Consider the following 15,282-nt stretch of genomic DNA (forward strand, 5'->3'; position numbering starts at 1 on the left):
GGTGTGTGTATTCTATGTGCATATAAACTTTAATGTCACATTTATGCTACCAGTTAGGAGATTTGGGAGTCATTGAGGTGTAATGTATATGATTTCTAGGTAAACCACCTAAAATTATTTTTACTCTGTTATTGCTAGAACCTTCTTTGGTGAAATAGGCCAAATTAAAGTCTTCTCAAAAAATGCATTCAAAAGAAGTCCATCATGCACCTTCAGTAGATGGATTCAACCATTAATTTTCAAAGCTGTTTATGACTGTAGGTAGGGGAATTTAATTATATAAAGAGTCTGTGATTTCAGCAATAAAGTGATCATCATTAGAAGTTTATATGTCACACTAATGCATAAAGAGTCAATAAACAAATATAATCAGGGCTTCCCTGGTGGCGCAGTGGTTGAGAGTCCGCCTGCCGATGCAGGGGATGTGGGTTCGTGCCCCGGTCTGGGAGGGTCCTGCATGCTGCGGAGCGGCTGGGCCCGTGAGCCATGGCCGCTGAGCCTGCGCGTCCGGGGCCTGTGCTCTGCAACGGGAGAGGCCACAGCAGTGAGAGGCCCGAGTACCGCAAAAAAAAAAAAAAAAAAAAATATATATATATATATATATATATGTATATATATAATCAGCTTCTGTCTGTACTTAACTCCTACTCATTCTGAAATTTCTTACCACAGTTCCATATGGGTGACAAGAAAAATATTTTTGCTGTTTGGAATAAAAGAATTTGACTGTCTCATCATTTTAGTTTAACTTGGAAATCTTGACCAAAATTTTCTTGCCCTTAAAATCTGTAGCACGTATATCATTCTTTGATTTTGTGGCCAAGATATAATATTAAAAAGCCCTTAGCATTCTTTAGAATTTTCTACATGAATTTTACAACAATAGATAGTACCTCGTTTTGTCTTTCCCTTTTCTTACAGTGTCTATGACTGTCCCTCACTTGGGTTCCCTGATTCTCAATACATCTTTTTCTTCCTCTGCTTATAGTTTGGGAAATGGGTTCCCAGAAGGCTTTCTGTTTTCTTCTTTCTGTTTTAGTTTCGGCATGGTTCACGATGGGGAAGGCAACCCCTGCAGGAAAGCGGAAGGCAACATCATGTCTCCCACGCTGACCGGAAACAATGGGGTGTTCTCATGGTCCTCGTGCAGCCGGCAGTATCTGAAGAAATTCCTCAGGTAAGACAGGCCAGAGCCAGGGGCGTTCCCAGGTTTGGAGTAGTGACCGTGAACGGTGCTCAACAGACATGAAAACAAATACTTGGTGGATTGATGACGATGATATTGTCATGATTATTGTTGAAGAAATACAGTGAAGGTCTAATATTGTGCTAAATGCTCCTCATATATTGCCCCATTCAATCCTCACATCATCCTATTATTATCCTCATTCTAGAGTTGAGGAAATTGAGTCTTAGGGAGGTTAATTGTGCTTAAGGGTCTATAGCTGGTAAGTTGTCAACATAAGACTCACACTTAGGTCTGTTATGACTCCATGGTCTGTGCTTAGAACTCTCTCTCCTCTATGATGTCCAGAGGTTGCTGGATATATTGCCTTTTTACTGTAACTAATTATTTTAATCTAATCAACTCAGTCATAAGAGTATTAAAAGCACTAAAATGGTGTGCTTGTGTTACAGTGAATGGAGCCTTGTGTTGATTGGCTCTTTTGTTTCAAATGGCCATGAGCTAGCTCAGTGTCCAAGAGACATCCAAAGGGCATGATGATAGCTCTGTAAAATCCCTTCAATAACTCAAAATGCCTAGATTTCATTAGTAAAATGGGAGTTAGGAAGGTAGCACTATTTGATTCATAGTAAATGATGAACACAAACTTGAAACTCTTCGACATTTCCTTTGATTTCCTTAAATATATTTGACCATTTTACAACACTAGAGTTGTGGTTAAACATACATGTATTGTATCATTTTATATGTATGTAGATATAGCTTGTTAATCTAGGTTGACTCGCAAGAACACTCAGGTTCTTATCGCATCTCCCTTTGACCAGATATTAGGGAAACTAACCAAGTTTCTTTGAGAATTATTATTCCCCTGGTGCTTTTTTGTTTGAACCTGTGCCAGTGCATATTATTTGCAGATGTTTACAGAATTAGCCATACACACAGGCAAGGCTGATTCAGTGGAAGGGTGTCTAACCAAATGATGCCCCAAAGGATAGTAAAAAATTGACATGCCTCTCGCTATGTGACTTTCTCACATAGAAGATTTTCTAATTCATTTTAAATTTATGATCCGGGGCCTGAAGTTATCTCTTCTATTTCATGTGAGAATGGAATCAGTAAATATTATAAATCAAGGTCAATTTAGTATAGATTGAACTTCCATCATTTTTATGATGTAGTTAAATGCTTTTTTGTGTATAATAATAATAACAGCAACAGAAGCTAACTTTGAATGCTTCCTACACTGTGGTGAGCATGTTACATTGTCTCGCTTGATGTGTTAACAACTCTCATCGAAGTCAAATTATGTCAGTAATGAGATGTATAAGAGTTGATCTTGATTGCATGGTTGACTAGGACCCCCATCTGTCTGACTCCAAAATCACACGTAACCACCGTACTGTTTGACCTCTCAGTGACATCCTGGTTTAATTACTTAAGTAAGTGGAGATAAGGTGCTTTCTACGAAAATCCATCCCATTAAGACTGATTTTTTTTTCTCAATGCATCCTTTGTCCTGATTCCCTGATTTGTTTCAAAATCTTTTTCGTTTTTTGCTCATAAAGATTATTTGAGGTAAAATACATCTTTGACCACTGCCCCATTGTCTGTAAAAAATACTGTGTGACTTTCAACTCTGTGAAGACAAGTAACTGTCTCTAACTAGTTTATTTTGTAACTTTAATACTCACCACAGAGTAGGCACTCAGACAAATTTGTTGAATATTGTTGAATGAGACTATTGGGGAAAGTTTTCAAATATACTGACTTCTCCCATCTCCTAGTAGGTCAAGCCTCACAAGTTGGATGGCTATAACTTCCAGTACCATGTACAACACTTTGCAGTTGTGTAAATTTCATCTTCTTAGACGGGACAGGACTCACTCTTTTAACTTTAAGCATGTACCTATTTCTCTGCCATGTTACATTTTTCTTCACATGAATGCATTCAGAGGTATGGTGTTTTGTGTGGCCAGATCACAGATAGACGTGGTAACTAATAAGGACGTGTTATCACTGCAGTACACCTCAGGCTGGGTGTCTGGTGGATGAGCCCAAACAAACAGGACAGTATAAATATCCGGACCAACTACCAGGACAGATTTATGATGCTGACACACAGTGCAAGTGGCAATTTGGAGCAAAAGCCAAGTTATGCAGCCTTGGTTTTGTGAAGGTATGTTTGCTTGTGATTTCAAACTTACATTAAGATTCTATCGTGTGTCTGTGTATCTACCAGAAGTATAAACATTTGGTTTGCTAAGGCCAAGGGTTAGAGTCTGGGTTATCTCTAAAATGTCATCTGTTTGGCGTGATAATTAAGTGGCAATTTTACTGTCAGTGAATTATCCAGGCTTATCCCCTATAGACCGTGCCTGGTTTAAATACCATCTGACTGCGTCCTTGGAAGAAAATTCCTCCTCTGTAGACAAAGATTTTATCACAAGTAGTAAATCTAGATACAGTAGCTTTTACCTACTGCTCGTAACTGTTTTTGTTATCATTGTTTCATATTCCCTTTTAATGTAATTCATATAAGACCATCACCACCTCAGAAGACATACATATGCCTTTTACAGTAATATGAACATGATCATTGGTAGCTAACTTTTTTGTATGTGTCTTGAGTAATCTTAACACTTTTTTTGTATGTATGTTGAGTAATCTTTTGTTTTTTTGAGAATCAAGGTGTATCTTGAGTAATCTTAACACAATTTTTGTGTCATCTTTCATTCAGGAAAGACTTACATGTTTTTTAAATAAGTTGATTTGAATCATTTCTTTTAGATTCTCTGCATATAAGCGATATCATATGATATTTGTCTTTCTCTGTCTGACTTACTTCACTTAGTATGATAGTCTCCAGGTCCATTCATGTTGCCACAAATGGCATTATTTCATTCTTTATTATGGCTGAATAATATTCCATTGTGTATATATACCACATCTTCTTTATCCATTCATCTTTGCTCTACACCTGAAAGTAACACAACATTGTGAATCAACTATACTCCAATATAAAATTAAAAGTGAAAAAAAAAGAAAGACTTACCTTTCTGTGAAAAAGATATATGGGAAAACGCAAAAGTCCAGGACGTAGAAATGGGAGAAGCATGGTTCCAGCTGGTTGACAACTACATCACTGACCATCTCAACATCCCTAAAAAGTAGAATCATTTTTAAGTTGGTTAATTCCTAGTACCCAAAGAGAAACGTGGACATTCTAGGTATCTGGATACATGGAAATTTTGGAGATTTATAGCTCCTCTTCCCCTCTCTATTCCTATTCCTTCTCCTCCTCCTTTCTTCTCCCTCCTCCTTTTTCTCCACCACCATCACCACTGCCATTACCACCCTCGTCAGCAACCCCACCGCCATCGCGATCACCATGACTACTGTCCTCCGTCACCACCATCCACCATCACCCCCAGCAATTGCTAAGTGAGCCTCTGCTCACATAAGGCATTCCACTTAGAGACTTAGTTTACTTTTCCTCAATCTTCACAAAAGCCTTTTGAAGTGAGAATTATCACCCACTTTTTAAGTGGAGCTCAGAGAATGTATTCCATTTGCCCAGAGCCACAAAAAAAAGCTTCCTTGGTGGAAGCTAAACAAATTGCATCACCCCCATGGATGTTAAGCTTCCTCCTCTTCATTTGTTAACACCAGTGTTTCCTAAACGTCAGCATTAACATTCAGTCCTTAACAATTACCTTTATTAGTTGTGCCATATCTCTGTATTATTTTTCACTTGTTGCTTTTCTATGAATCAACTCATTTAAAAAAAAATAAAAGTCCAGTCCTAAGAAATAATAACCACCAAATCGCCAGTTTGATACAGGATTGCATATTTTTCTAGTGCAATTTAAATGCATAACCATTAGAAAAGTTTATGCATACACCATCCACATTTTTTGGTGTGTCCTCCATGGTATGTGGATCTTAATTTGGCAAACACCTAGTGAGCTGGAGAAGGCTGAACACGGGACAGATTTGGGGGGACAGCTGGGGAATTTTGTTTTGGACATGTTAAGTTTGAGGTGCTTGATAGAGTTTGATATGCAAGGACCATTACCATTTTGAGTATGTCACGCTTCCCCAGAAGTGGCATCCAATCTTCAGAATACAACAGGAGAAGGTAGCCAACCAGGGACAGAACAGAACAACATACGGCATTGAGACTCTTTCCTTAAAGAGTCACATCCCGGCAACATGAGACCTTTGGAGTCTCCGTGGTTATTCTCCTTTCCCTTAAATTATGACTTAAGTCTAGGGAATTATATAGATAAGGAAAAGTTAGATGAATAGGCTGGGGAAAAAAGAGGGAAGGATAAGCCAAAAAGTGCAAACTCTCCTTTCTGTTTACTTTGAAAGGAAGCCTTCTCAGAGGGCTCTCGGGTCGTCAGAGCATGTCGTTGGCTCTAATTACGTTTGACTTCTGTACTTCACCGCAGAAGAAATAACATGTTCATACAGCCTGTCGTATTTCACTCTGGAATCCCTGTGCTTTTGTGTTTTGCTTTATTTTCCTGGTCTTCTCCAGCTGCCCCCTTTCCTTAGCCCTGTGGCTTGGCGTTGGCTGTGGAATGAGGGGGTCTCCTTTGCTTTGGTCCACCCTGGGGTCATTTTGGCGGCTGCCGCATAGGCTCCGGGTGTGGGTTATGGCTTTCCCCTGGCTGTAAGAGGGAAAACAATTTAATTCTGAAAGCCTTTCGAACTGCGGCTTTGTTTCGATGGTTACCTCCCTTACCTCCATTTTGATGTAGATTGTCCTTTTCCCGGCTTAACTTGTCCCCCCATGACCCAATAGGGGAGCACACGGAGATAATGAACCTCATTCATTTTGTTGGAAGGCTGCCTTAGGCGTTCTACTAATGTCAGTAGCAGTTCCATTTCCATGGGAAATGTTTCCATATTGTGTCTTCTGAGCTGTATTGAGCTTTGGATATAGTATGTGTGGTGCCTCTCTGGGGCCGCTGCTGGTGGTGGTGGTTCCAAGCAGTGTCCTGGAGGTCCTTCCCTTCTCTTTTTGGGAGAAGAATTTTACGGTCCGTAAGACCAGGCTCACTGCCTGTATCTCTCGTTTCCTTGTGTTTTCTTTTCTCAGTCCCGTGGAACACTTTTTTTGTGAAATATTTCTAAGTATGTTCTTGCCATATTTTCTAACCATGAAATGGCTATTAACTGGAATGCTTGGAGAATCAGGTGCCTGCCTGGTTCATTGGATTTTCAGGAGTACAACACGTGACCACGTGTTGTACACGTGTTTTGTATCCTCGCTCATCGCTACTGTTTTCCCCAAAATAGATGTGTTCACTTTCTACCTTAGTCAATAGAATGCGGTGAACAAACTGGAATGACTTTGGCGATTCATGATTTTGACATTCCATTAATGATGTCATTCTGAAAAGCAACTCCACCTTTTGAGCTGGAAGAAATCTGGTTCAGTCCCCTTCCTTTATTTTTTTATTTCTTTTATTTTTGGCTGCGTTGGGTCTTCATTGCTGTGCCCAGGCTTTCTCTAGTTGTGGCGAGCGGGGACTATTCTTCTTTGAGGTGCGCGGGCTTCTCATTGCGGTGGCTTCTCTTGTTGCGGAGCACGGGCCCTAGGCGCATGGGCTCGGTAGTTGTGGCATGGGGGCTCAGTAGTTGTGACTTGCGGGCTGTAGAGCACAGGCTCAGTAGTTGTGGCGCACAGGCTTAGTTGCTCCGCAGCATGTGGCATCTTCCTAGAGCAGGGTTCGATCCCATGTCCCCTGCATTGGCAGGCAGATTCTCAACCACTGTGCCACCAAGGAAGTACCCCCCCCTCCTTTATAGATAGGCAGCCAAGGCCTGGAGAAGTTGAGAACTTTCTAGCATCCATTGATGGCACATCCAGGTCCAGAGCAATGGTCAAGGATCTGGACTCTGAAATCAGGACAGTTTGAGTCTTGCCTTTGCCACTTACCAGCTGGGAGACTTTACAGCTTGAAACTGTCAGCATCTTGCTCAGTTTCCTCATCTCAGTGAGTTTATAAGAGGAATTACTGTTCACCACTAAATGGTGTTAACGACAGTATTTATTTCCTATGCCTGCTGTAATAAATTTCCACAAACGTAGTGACTTAAAACAACTCAGATTTATTTTCTTGCAGTTCTGGAGGTAGACATCTGAAATGCATCACACTGGGCTAAAATCAAGTGTTGGCGAGGTCGTGTTCCTTCTGGAAGCTCTAGAAGAGAGGCCATTCTCTTGCCTTCTCCAGCTTCCCAAAGTGGCTGGCGTTCTTGGGTCACGGCCTCTTCCTCCATCTTCAAAATCAGCAACACCTCCCTGAGTCCTCCCCCTGCTGCCATCTCTCTGGTTCTCTTCTGTCTTCCTCTTCCCTGTTTAAGGACCCTTGTGATTACCTTGGGCCCATCTGGAAAATCTAAGCACTTCCCCATCTCAAGGTCAACGGATTAGCAACATTAATTTTATCTACATCTTTAATTCTCCTTTGCTGTATAACCTAATATAGTCACAGGTTCCAAGAATTAGGACATGGTTGTTTTGGGGGCCATCATTCTGCCTACTACAATCCAGCATGAGAGTTAAATTATTTCATAGGCCTAGTGCAAGAATTAAATTGTCCAAATGCTTGAAAATTATTATAAAGGTGAAGAAGGAATGATGATGATCATTTACACCATTTATCCTTGAGAACAACCCTGTTGAGGCATGTGCTAATTTTATCACTTATTCACAGGTGAGAAAACTGCAGTTTAAAGGGCTTCTATAGCATGTCCATAGGTCCTGCAACCGGGAAATGCAGGACAAGGATTTGAATCAGACATGCATTATTCCAGTCTTGGTCTGTTCTGCTTAAATGATGATGATGATGATGATGATGATGATGATGATGATGATGATGATGATGGTGGTGGTGGTGGTGGTGGTGGTGGTGGTGGTGGTGGTGGTGGTGATGATGATGGTGATGATGATGGTAGTGATGATGGTTAGAAACCAGATCTCTTAGTTAAAAGGCAAATAGTCTCCAAATTAACTATTGTTACCTCCCAGTCGTTACTAAACACACATGACTATATGGGTAGTGTAGAAATTTCCTGCTTACATATTTGCTAGGACATATTACTGGTTACCTTGCTACTACTAACTTCACTTGACTCTACTTTCTGGATAATGTCCCATTTTGGCCACCTGAAAATAGAATGTTTTATACAACAGGTTTGAATATTTTTGTTTTTATTGTATCATCACCCTTGCCATCTCTTTCTTTCCTTTCAGGACATTTGCAAATCACTTTGGTGCCACCGAGTGGGCCACAGGTGTGAGACCAAGTTCATGCCTGCTGCGGAAGGGACCGTTTGTGGCTTGAGTATGGTAAACTGCATACTTGTTAGTTTTTAGTTCTAGAGACTCAGTACAGTGTAGAACCCAAACTATTTGTACTGTGACCTCAGACTGGAATGCTTTGGCTTCATCTGTTTTCTGACTTTGCTTTCAATTAACCAGCATTCTTTAGCAGCTATTCTAAAACTCAATGCGAATATAACCAAGTTGGCTCCATCTTTTCAGAAGGTTTCTTTCCTTTTGCCTTTGTTTTCCATTTTTAGATGGAGGCTTGGGTTCAAATGTTTCTAGTTCAACGAGCTGGAGCGTTTCATTGTTTACTGTTTGCTTTTTAAACTTGATTCAGTGTAGACAAGCCTTGGGAAGCAGATCTTTCCTTTAGTAGCAAAGGAAGGACTGTGCCTCCATACAAAGCCTGTGTGATGCACCTCACAGGACCAATCACTGAGCTACTGACATGCCCGATAGCAGCATCCTGTCCCTTACAGCAACATATCTTGCAGGGCAAGCTGCATCTCCATCTAGGTTGTACAGAAAGTCTTTTCGCTTGCAATATCTTCAACCCTAAGAACCATTTCTATTATGGAAGATTATGGGAGATTTCTGTGCTTTGAAGGAAGGACTCTCATATATGAGTTTCTATTTTTCTTCCCCTTTCCCAGTAGAGTCTGGAGGGAAAGATACACTTGAGGTCCCAGTAAAATGATCCAGATTTGAAGCATAACTTTGAAATACCATGACAGAGAAGCTGTGAACAATGAGAGAGCTGGAGATATTGCAGGTTTTTCAGTCTCTGCCATTGGCTCTCTTGAGACAGCCAAGCCTGTAGAAAAGAATTGGCCACTTAAATTGAATTCAATTCCATCATAATTTCTTGACCACTAGATATCGGTGAAATATCTACAGAGATAAATAAAACTCCATTTTATCTCTCCAAACATTTACAGTCCAGTGGGGGAACCTGCACAGAAGCCAATAACTTTGGTTCTTTTTAAACACATCTTCTTGAAGTGCGTAGCTGCTATCGAAGCCCAAGTGAATAAGAAGTGAATCCTGCTTGGAAATAGGGGTGCAATTAGAATAAACTACGATGACTGGGTGCCCCAAGATGGCTGTTGGAATTTGAATTTGAAGTTCTTCAGTTGGGTGAAGGAATTTGAATTTGAAGGTCTTCAGTTGGGTGAAAGAGAGACTTTTTCAAAGAGACCAGCAATAAAGACAAAGACACAGACACACGAAATAAATGAATATTCAGAAGATGCTCTCTGATATTTGTTAAGGCATTTCTTCAATACCTCTAAAAAGATTTTTTTTAACTCTTCTTATTTTAAAGAAAATAAACATTAAAAAAATTGAAGCATCATATACGATTTTTAATCAGATGTTCTGGTCTTAGGAAATCTCAGTAAGGATTCTCAATGAAAATGTGCAGAAGGGTGTTTTAGCTGTGGTGATACAAAACAATGAATTAATTGAATATGTAAGTACTGCTCACATCATTTTTATTTTTGGAGTGTCAAAGTTTCAAACTTGCAAGTTGAGTATTAGTGGGCATTCTTTCATTAAGAAAGCAACAGCATTAAACATGAGAGGGATGTACGAGAAAAGATTTATATAGTGAATGAGGAAAATAAGTGATAAATGGCATAGATCAAAGGTCTGTTATGTAAATACACCCAGGATCTAGTTCGACAGGGGCTAAACTGCTTCTGGATTAGACTTAAGTTAATATAGCATGAGATTAATCAAGCCAGAAATTAGAAAATAGATGTCCTTAGACCACTGCCCCCATCTCACTATTTTGAAACACCAGACTATGGTTATATAATAAACTGCGGAAAAGCCCTTTCCTGTAAGGTCACCCTCAGTTGAGAGCATTCTGGTAACTTCCACCCAGCTTCACTCCAGTATAATTACACTGCGCTCATAGATATGGTTCTTGGAGTCTTCTTTCCCTAGGGGATGTAATTGGCTATTCATTAAACTGTAAACTCCATGAGGCCAGGGCCATGTCTTGTAGAGTAGCAGTCACCCTATGTTTTGTTTCTTTCATTGTAACTGAAACCCACCTGAATCCTCCCTGCCCCCTTCTCGCTGGTCCTTCAGTGGTATTTGTGCCACGAATACTGGGAAACATGTGAGGATATGAAAGTCTCATACTTCTATCTAGGTTATGTGTGAGAGGAAAGAAAGGTTTGTGCTTGCTGTCTATTATAAAAGGTATTTGCCCAAGTCATGGCCATTTAATTTGAAATTAGAAGCAGTGATAGAAGTATATATGAATAGATCCATATAACTATATATGTATATATCTTACATATTACGTTTTATATGTAATAAACATGCAGATCGTGCATGTATGTTTGTATATTCCTATGTATTCCTGATTTCTCTACTGATTAAAAACGCCAGAGGAGACAAATCTCTGAGCAGCTTAACTTGATACTAGGATGAATGCTGAAATAAAAGAAAGGCAAATTAATTGAAGGATTGGAACAGATCTCAAAACCATATTTCTAAAAAATAAAAAAAATTCGACTTAAGATGCATTGGTCAGTCATTTGCCTCCGAGATGAGTAGTAAATATGTCCTTAGGCTACTGAGTTTAAATCCGGTCTCAGCTAGTTGTGTAGCTAGTTGGGTAGTTTGAGCAAGTTAGTATTTCTTTGCTAACTTTCTCTCACTCAGAAAATAGTTATTAACTGTGACGTGCTTTGTGAAGGTTATTTTAGAAACTGCATATGAAGTTTTCCCTCATCTTGCCCCCCGCACCATTGTGCACACAGAGAAGCAACTTAATAAAGTGTAGCTGATGTTGTTGTTATTATTGGCTCTTGTTGTTATTTTGTCCCAGCCACTGAGCTCAGCGCCTGAGAGACGCAGCCATTCTTGGTGGGGAAGATTCAGGTTCGTGCTTATGGTTGACAAAATCCTCAAATGACCCATTGCTTCCCCCGTCAAAGTTCTCAACAACATTATATGATTTCATGCAAACTCTGAAGTAGCAATTAATCCAGGGAAAAGAAAAATGGAAAACAGAAGAATTCATCAGCACATGGCAAGAAACTGAAGGAAGGAAGCCATCTCTTGACCTACTCAAAGCGCACTAGCAACCAAGCCTCACAACAAACCGCCACGAAGCCAAGTGTATCACGGGGGAAAAGTGGAGATTTGAACGTGAAACCAACTCCCCGTAATTCTGTAACCGATCCCCACTCCTCGGCAGAACCTGGCACGATCCAAACCCCAACCCTTTGGATCTAATTGCAGAGGCTTTTAGGCAAGTGTGCAATTATGCTCTAAGTCATGCAGAACTTGCTCGTAATAAAAGCGCCGCAGGGGGAAAAAGGAGAGCACTCCCAGCGGTGAGTGCAACCCCAGAGGACAGAGGTGACCCACAGAACTGGACTGGATGACAAAGAAGAACTCAAATGGAAAGGTCAGCACAGAAAACAGCTCTCGGACTGAGCAGATCACCAGCACATGAGAGACCCAGAGCTGATTCAGAAAAGACACTCGGTTCAAAGTCATCAGAGGGTCTGACACAGGGACCTTTCATACAGAAGGGGGCAAAGGCGTCATCTAAAAGCACAATTCGTGTAGCCTGAAAGCTACTCGGTTCCAACAGAAATGCTCTGTAGGGATGATTTGAAATAAAAACGTATGCATACTTGTATCTGTCTTTCGGATGTGATAATCATGATAAATTCTGTGTTCATATCTGAAAAACTGATTCTCCTGGAAGAAACAATGAGCCCAAGGGTTCTCTGAGCCCCATTGTTTCCAAATGTCAAGGGAGGCTCGCCTTCGTGTCTGCGCTGCCTCCGTAGGCGGTAGGGTAGATCCTTATCTGAACATGTCACCTGGACAGCTCACAAAGCCTGTCCTGTCATACTCAGCCTTTTGGTGACAAATGCCCCTTCTCCCTAGATGTCAGCCTTTCAAAATGCACGTGGCGAAGGCAGGGTACCAGTGTGTATGCACAGCTAGCGAAAGGGATGCTATCAAGGCATCTCCGCGTGCTTTCCCCAGGTGGTCTCTGAAAGTCACACATTCTTTTCACAGTGGTGTCGGCAAGGCCAGTGTGTCAAGTTTGGGGAGCACGGGCCTCGGCCCATCCACGGCCAGTGGTCCACCTGGTCGAAGTGGTCAGAGTGTTCCCGAACGTGTGGTGGAGGCGTGAAGCATCAGGAGAGACACTGCAATAACCCCAAGTAAGGCTCTGACACAAAGTCAGTATTTGTAAGGCATGAACCTTCAGCCTGTTACATATTGCATCTTTGTCTGTCTTGTTTATACCTGTTTTTAAGTGTAGTTTTCTTCCATCTGCTTAATAGCAATCAACGAATGAGGGTTTTACTGCTTATATATAAAGGGTGTATGCACTGGGGGAGGTATGACGGGCAGAAACCTCAAAACAGCAAAGGAGTTATTCTCTGTGTGACTCTGCTATCACGGACTCCAGTAATGGTGTGAATTACTTTCTGCATCTAAATTAGAGCTGCATGCCTGGGATGTTGTAGAACAGAGAAGCTTGGCTGGTAGACTCGTGTGTGTGTGTGTGTGTGTGTGTGTGTTGCAAACTGATGAACTGGAGAAAGTATGCTGATTTTTGCCTTACAGGAATGTACATCAGCATGTGTTGACAGATCAGCCTGACTTTTCAAGAGAAACCAGAAATCCGAAAAACTGTTGTGTGAAACTTCCCAATTTTTAAAATATTGACAACAAATTCAATTTTCTTTAGAAAAATAAAATGCTGGGAGGACTAATCCAAACATCCCTGGGTTGAGATTGGCTTGTGGGCACCATCTGATCTGGTGGTCCTGGGAGTCTGAGCTGCCCTCTGTGCTCTGTGAAATGAAGGTGGTTTTAGGTTCCTTTTATCTGCTCTAATTTGCATGTGAAACAAGTGTGAGATGTACAGTTCCTGACTGGAGTGGTGATGTCCAAAGAGCTCAGAACTTGGGGATGGAAAGATATGACTCCATATCCTGGGTCTGTCACTTATTAATTGTGTGGCTTTGGGAAGATCGCTTGAACTTGGAGGTTGGGTTTATGTATAAAATGGAGATGACAGCGCCCACCTCACATGGTTTGGGGGAATTAGAGATTGTGTCTATAGAATTCCCAGCACACTGGGGAGCATCCATTGGGCATTTGGCAAAAGGTTCTGGGGTCCGTGTGGTTTTCATCATCCTCATCCTAAACTCGCCAGGAACACGGGTAACAGAGGGTCAGTCCTCAGGAACAGCGGGCAGAGGCCTTCCTGATGAAATTGGACTTTGGAGAAGGCTATGGGGATGAGAAGAAACTGATGGGACCCTGAAAAACTAGTGGATTTAATTTTACCACACGATTCGGTTGGTGGTATAGCATGGAGGTTGAGAACAGAGACTCTCAAGCCCAGGAACCTAAGTGAGCCTCCTGGTCCACCCCTTCCTTGCTAGGCGGCCTTGGACGGCTAACTCTCCCTGCTCTGGGTCCCTCATTTGTAAAAAGGGGATAATGATGGGACCTACCTCAACTGAGCTGGTACTTGTAAAGGGCTTTTCAAATTGCCTGGCACATGGCAAGCATTGCATAAATGTTTGGTGGATTGCAAATTTTTTTTTTTTAAGATGTTGAGGGTAGGAGTTTATTAATTTATTTATTTTTGCTGTGTTGGGTCTTCGTTTCTGTGCGAGGGCTTTCTCTAGTTGTGGCAAGCGGGGGTCACTCTTCATCGCGGTGCGCGGGCCTCTCACTATCGCAGCCTCTCTTTTTGCGGAACACAGGCTCCAGACGCGCAGGCTCAGTAGTTGTGGCTCACGGGCCTAGCTGCTCCGCGGCATGTGGGATCCTCCCAGACCAGGGCTCGAACCCGTGTCCCCTGCATTAGCAGGCAGATTCTCAACCACTGCGCCACCAGGGAAGCCCTGGTGGATTGCAAATTTAAATAAATAATGAAATTAGAGCAAAAGGAAATTTTTGAAAAGACAAATTGTACTTCATCTGAGCCGGGTCAAGAGGCCAGTTTGTTCCAAAATGTAAGGGAGGGTTTGGAGATGCTTTGACCATGGTTTGTTAGGTGCTTGCAATATCTCAGGCTGATCTAGGATCGCTCAGCTTTGGCACTCTTAACATTTTAGGCTGAAAATTTTTTGTTTGGGGGGTTTGTCCTGTATGTGGCAGGGCGTTTAGTAGCAATCCTGACGTCTACCCACTTGATGCCAGTAGGATGAGTCCCCCTGCCCCCAACCTCCAAGTTATGGCAATGAAAATATCTCCAGACTTGGCCAAGCATCCTGTAGGGGGCAAAGTCGTTCCCAGTTGAGATGCTCTGCGCCTATGAGACCCAATAACTAGGTCTCGTGGTAGGGAGGCTTGTGATCCGTTTGCAGTTTATACCAGATTATTAAAAACACCCTCCTCATACTTTGAATGTAGCCCGTGTCTTGGATAGAATTGTTAAAATCATTGTATTACTTTTCATTTTTGCAGCATATTTCATGGATCTGGTTCTCATACATCGCAACATTTTACAATCTCGCTACTTTCCCAAGAAAGAAAGAGATTACCTAATTTAATAACTCTGCTGGTGAAGTGTATGAATGACGCCCCTGAGATTTAAATTAAAACCTCTCATATCTGTGGGATTGAGAACACTCATTATAATAGGGCATTGTTTGTGGAAATAGCATACGGTAACTTTAGAGATGCCTATAAAAGAATTAATCACTGGAGTAGTTCCACTTGGTGCAGTTTTATCATTTTAAAC

At 41.5% G+C, this 15,282-nt stretch overlaps 1 protein-coding gene across 1 annotated transcript in view; it reads left to right on the forward strand.

Annotated features, from left to right (window-relative positions):
- The window catches only part of ADAMTS18 (ADAM metallopeptidase with thrombospondin type 1 motif 18), an 83,665-nt gene that overhangs the window by 11,108 nt on the left and 57,275 nt on the right, over positions 1 to 15,282 (forward strand). Inside the window, exons 6-9 of the mRNA XM_082608087.1 lie at positions 1,040 to 1,177; positions 3,209 to 3,362; positions 8,457 to 8,552; positions 12,588 to 12,736. Coding sequence (XP_082464213.1) covers positions 1,040 to 1,177; positions 3,209 to 3,362; positions 8,457 to 8,552; positions 12,588 to 12,736 — 537 coding nt within the window. The remainder of the gene's footprint in view (positions 1 to 1,039; positions 1,178 to 3,208; positions 3,363 to 8,456; positions 8,553 to 12,587; positions 12,737 to 15,282) is intronic.

Source organism: Mesoplodon mirus (assembly GCF_964341445.2).
Source record: "Mesoplodon mirus genome assembly, chromosome: 19".
Lineage (NCBI taxonomy): Eukaryota > Metazoa > Chordata > Mammalia > Artiodactyla > Ziphiidae > Mesoplodon > Mesoplodon mirus.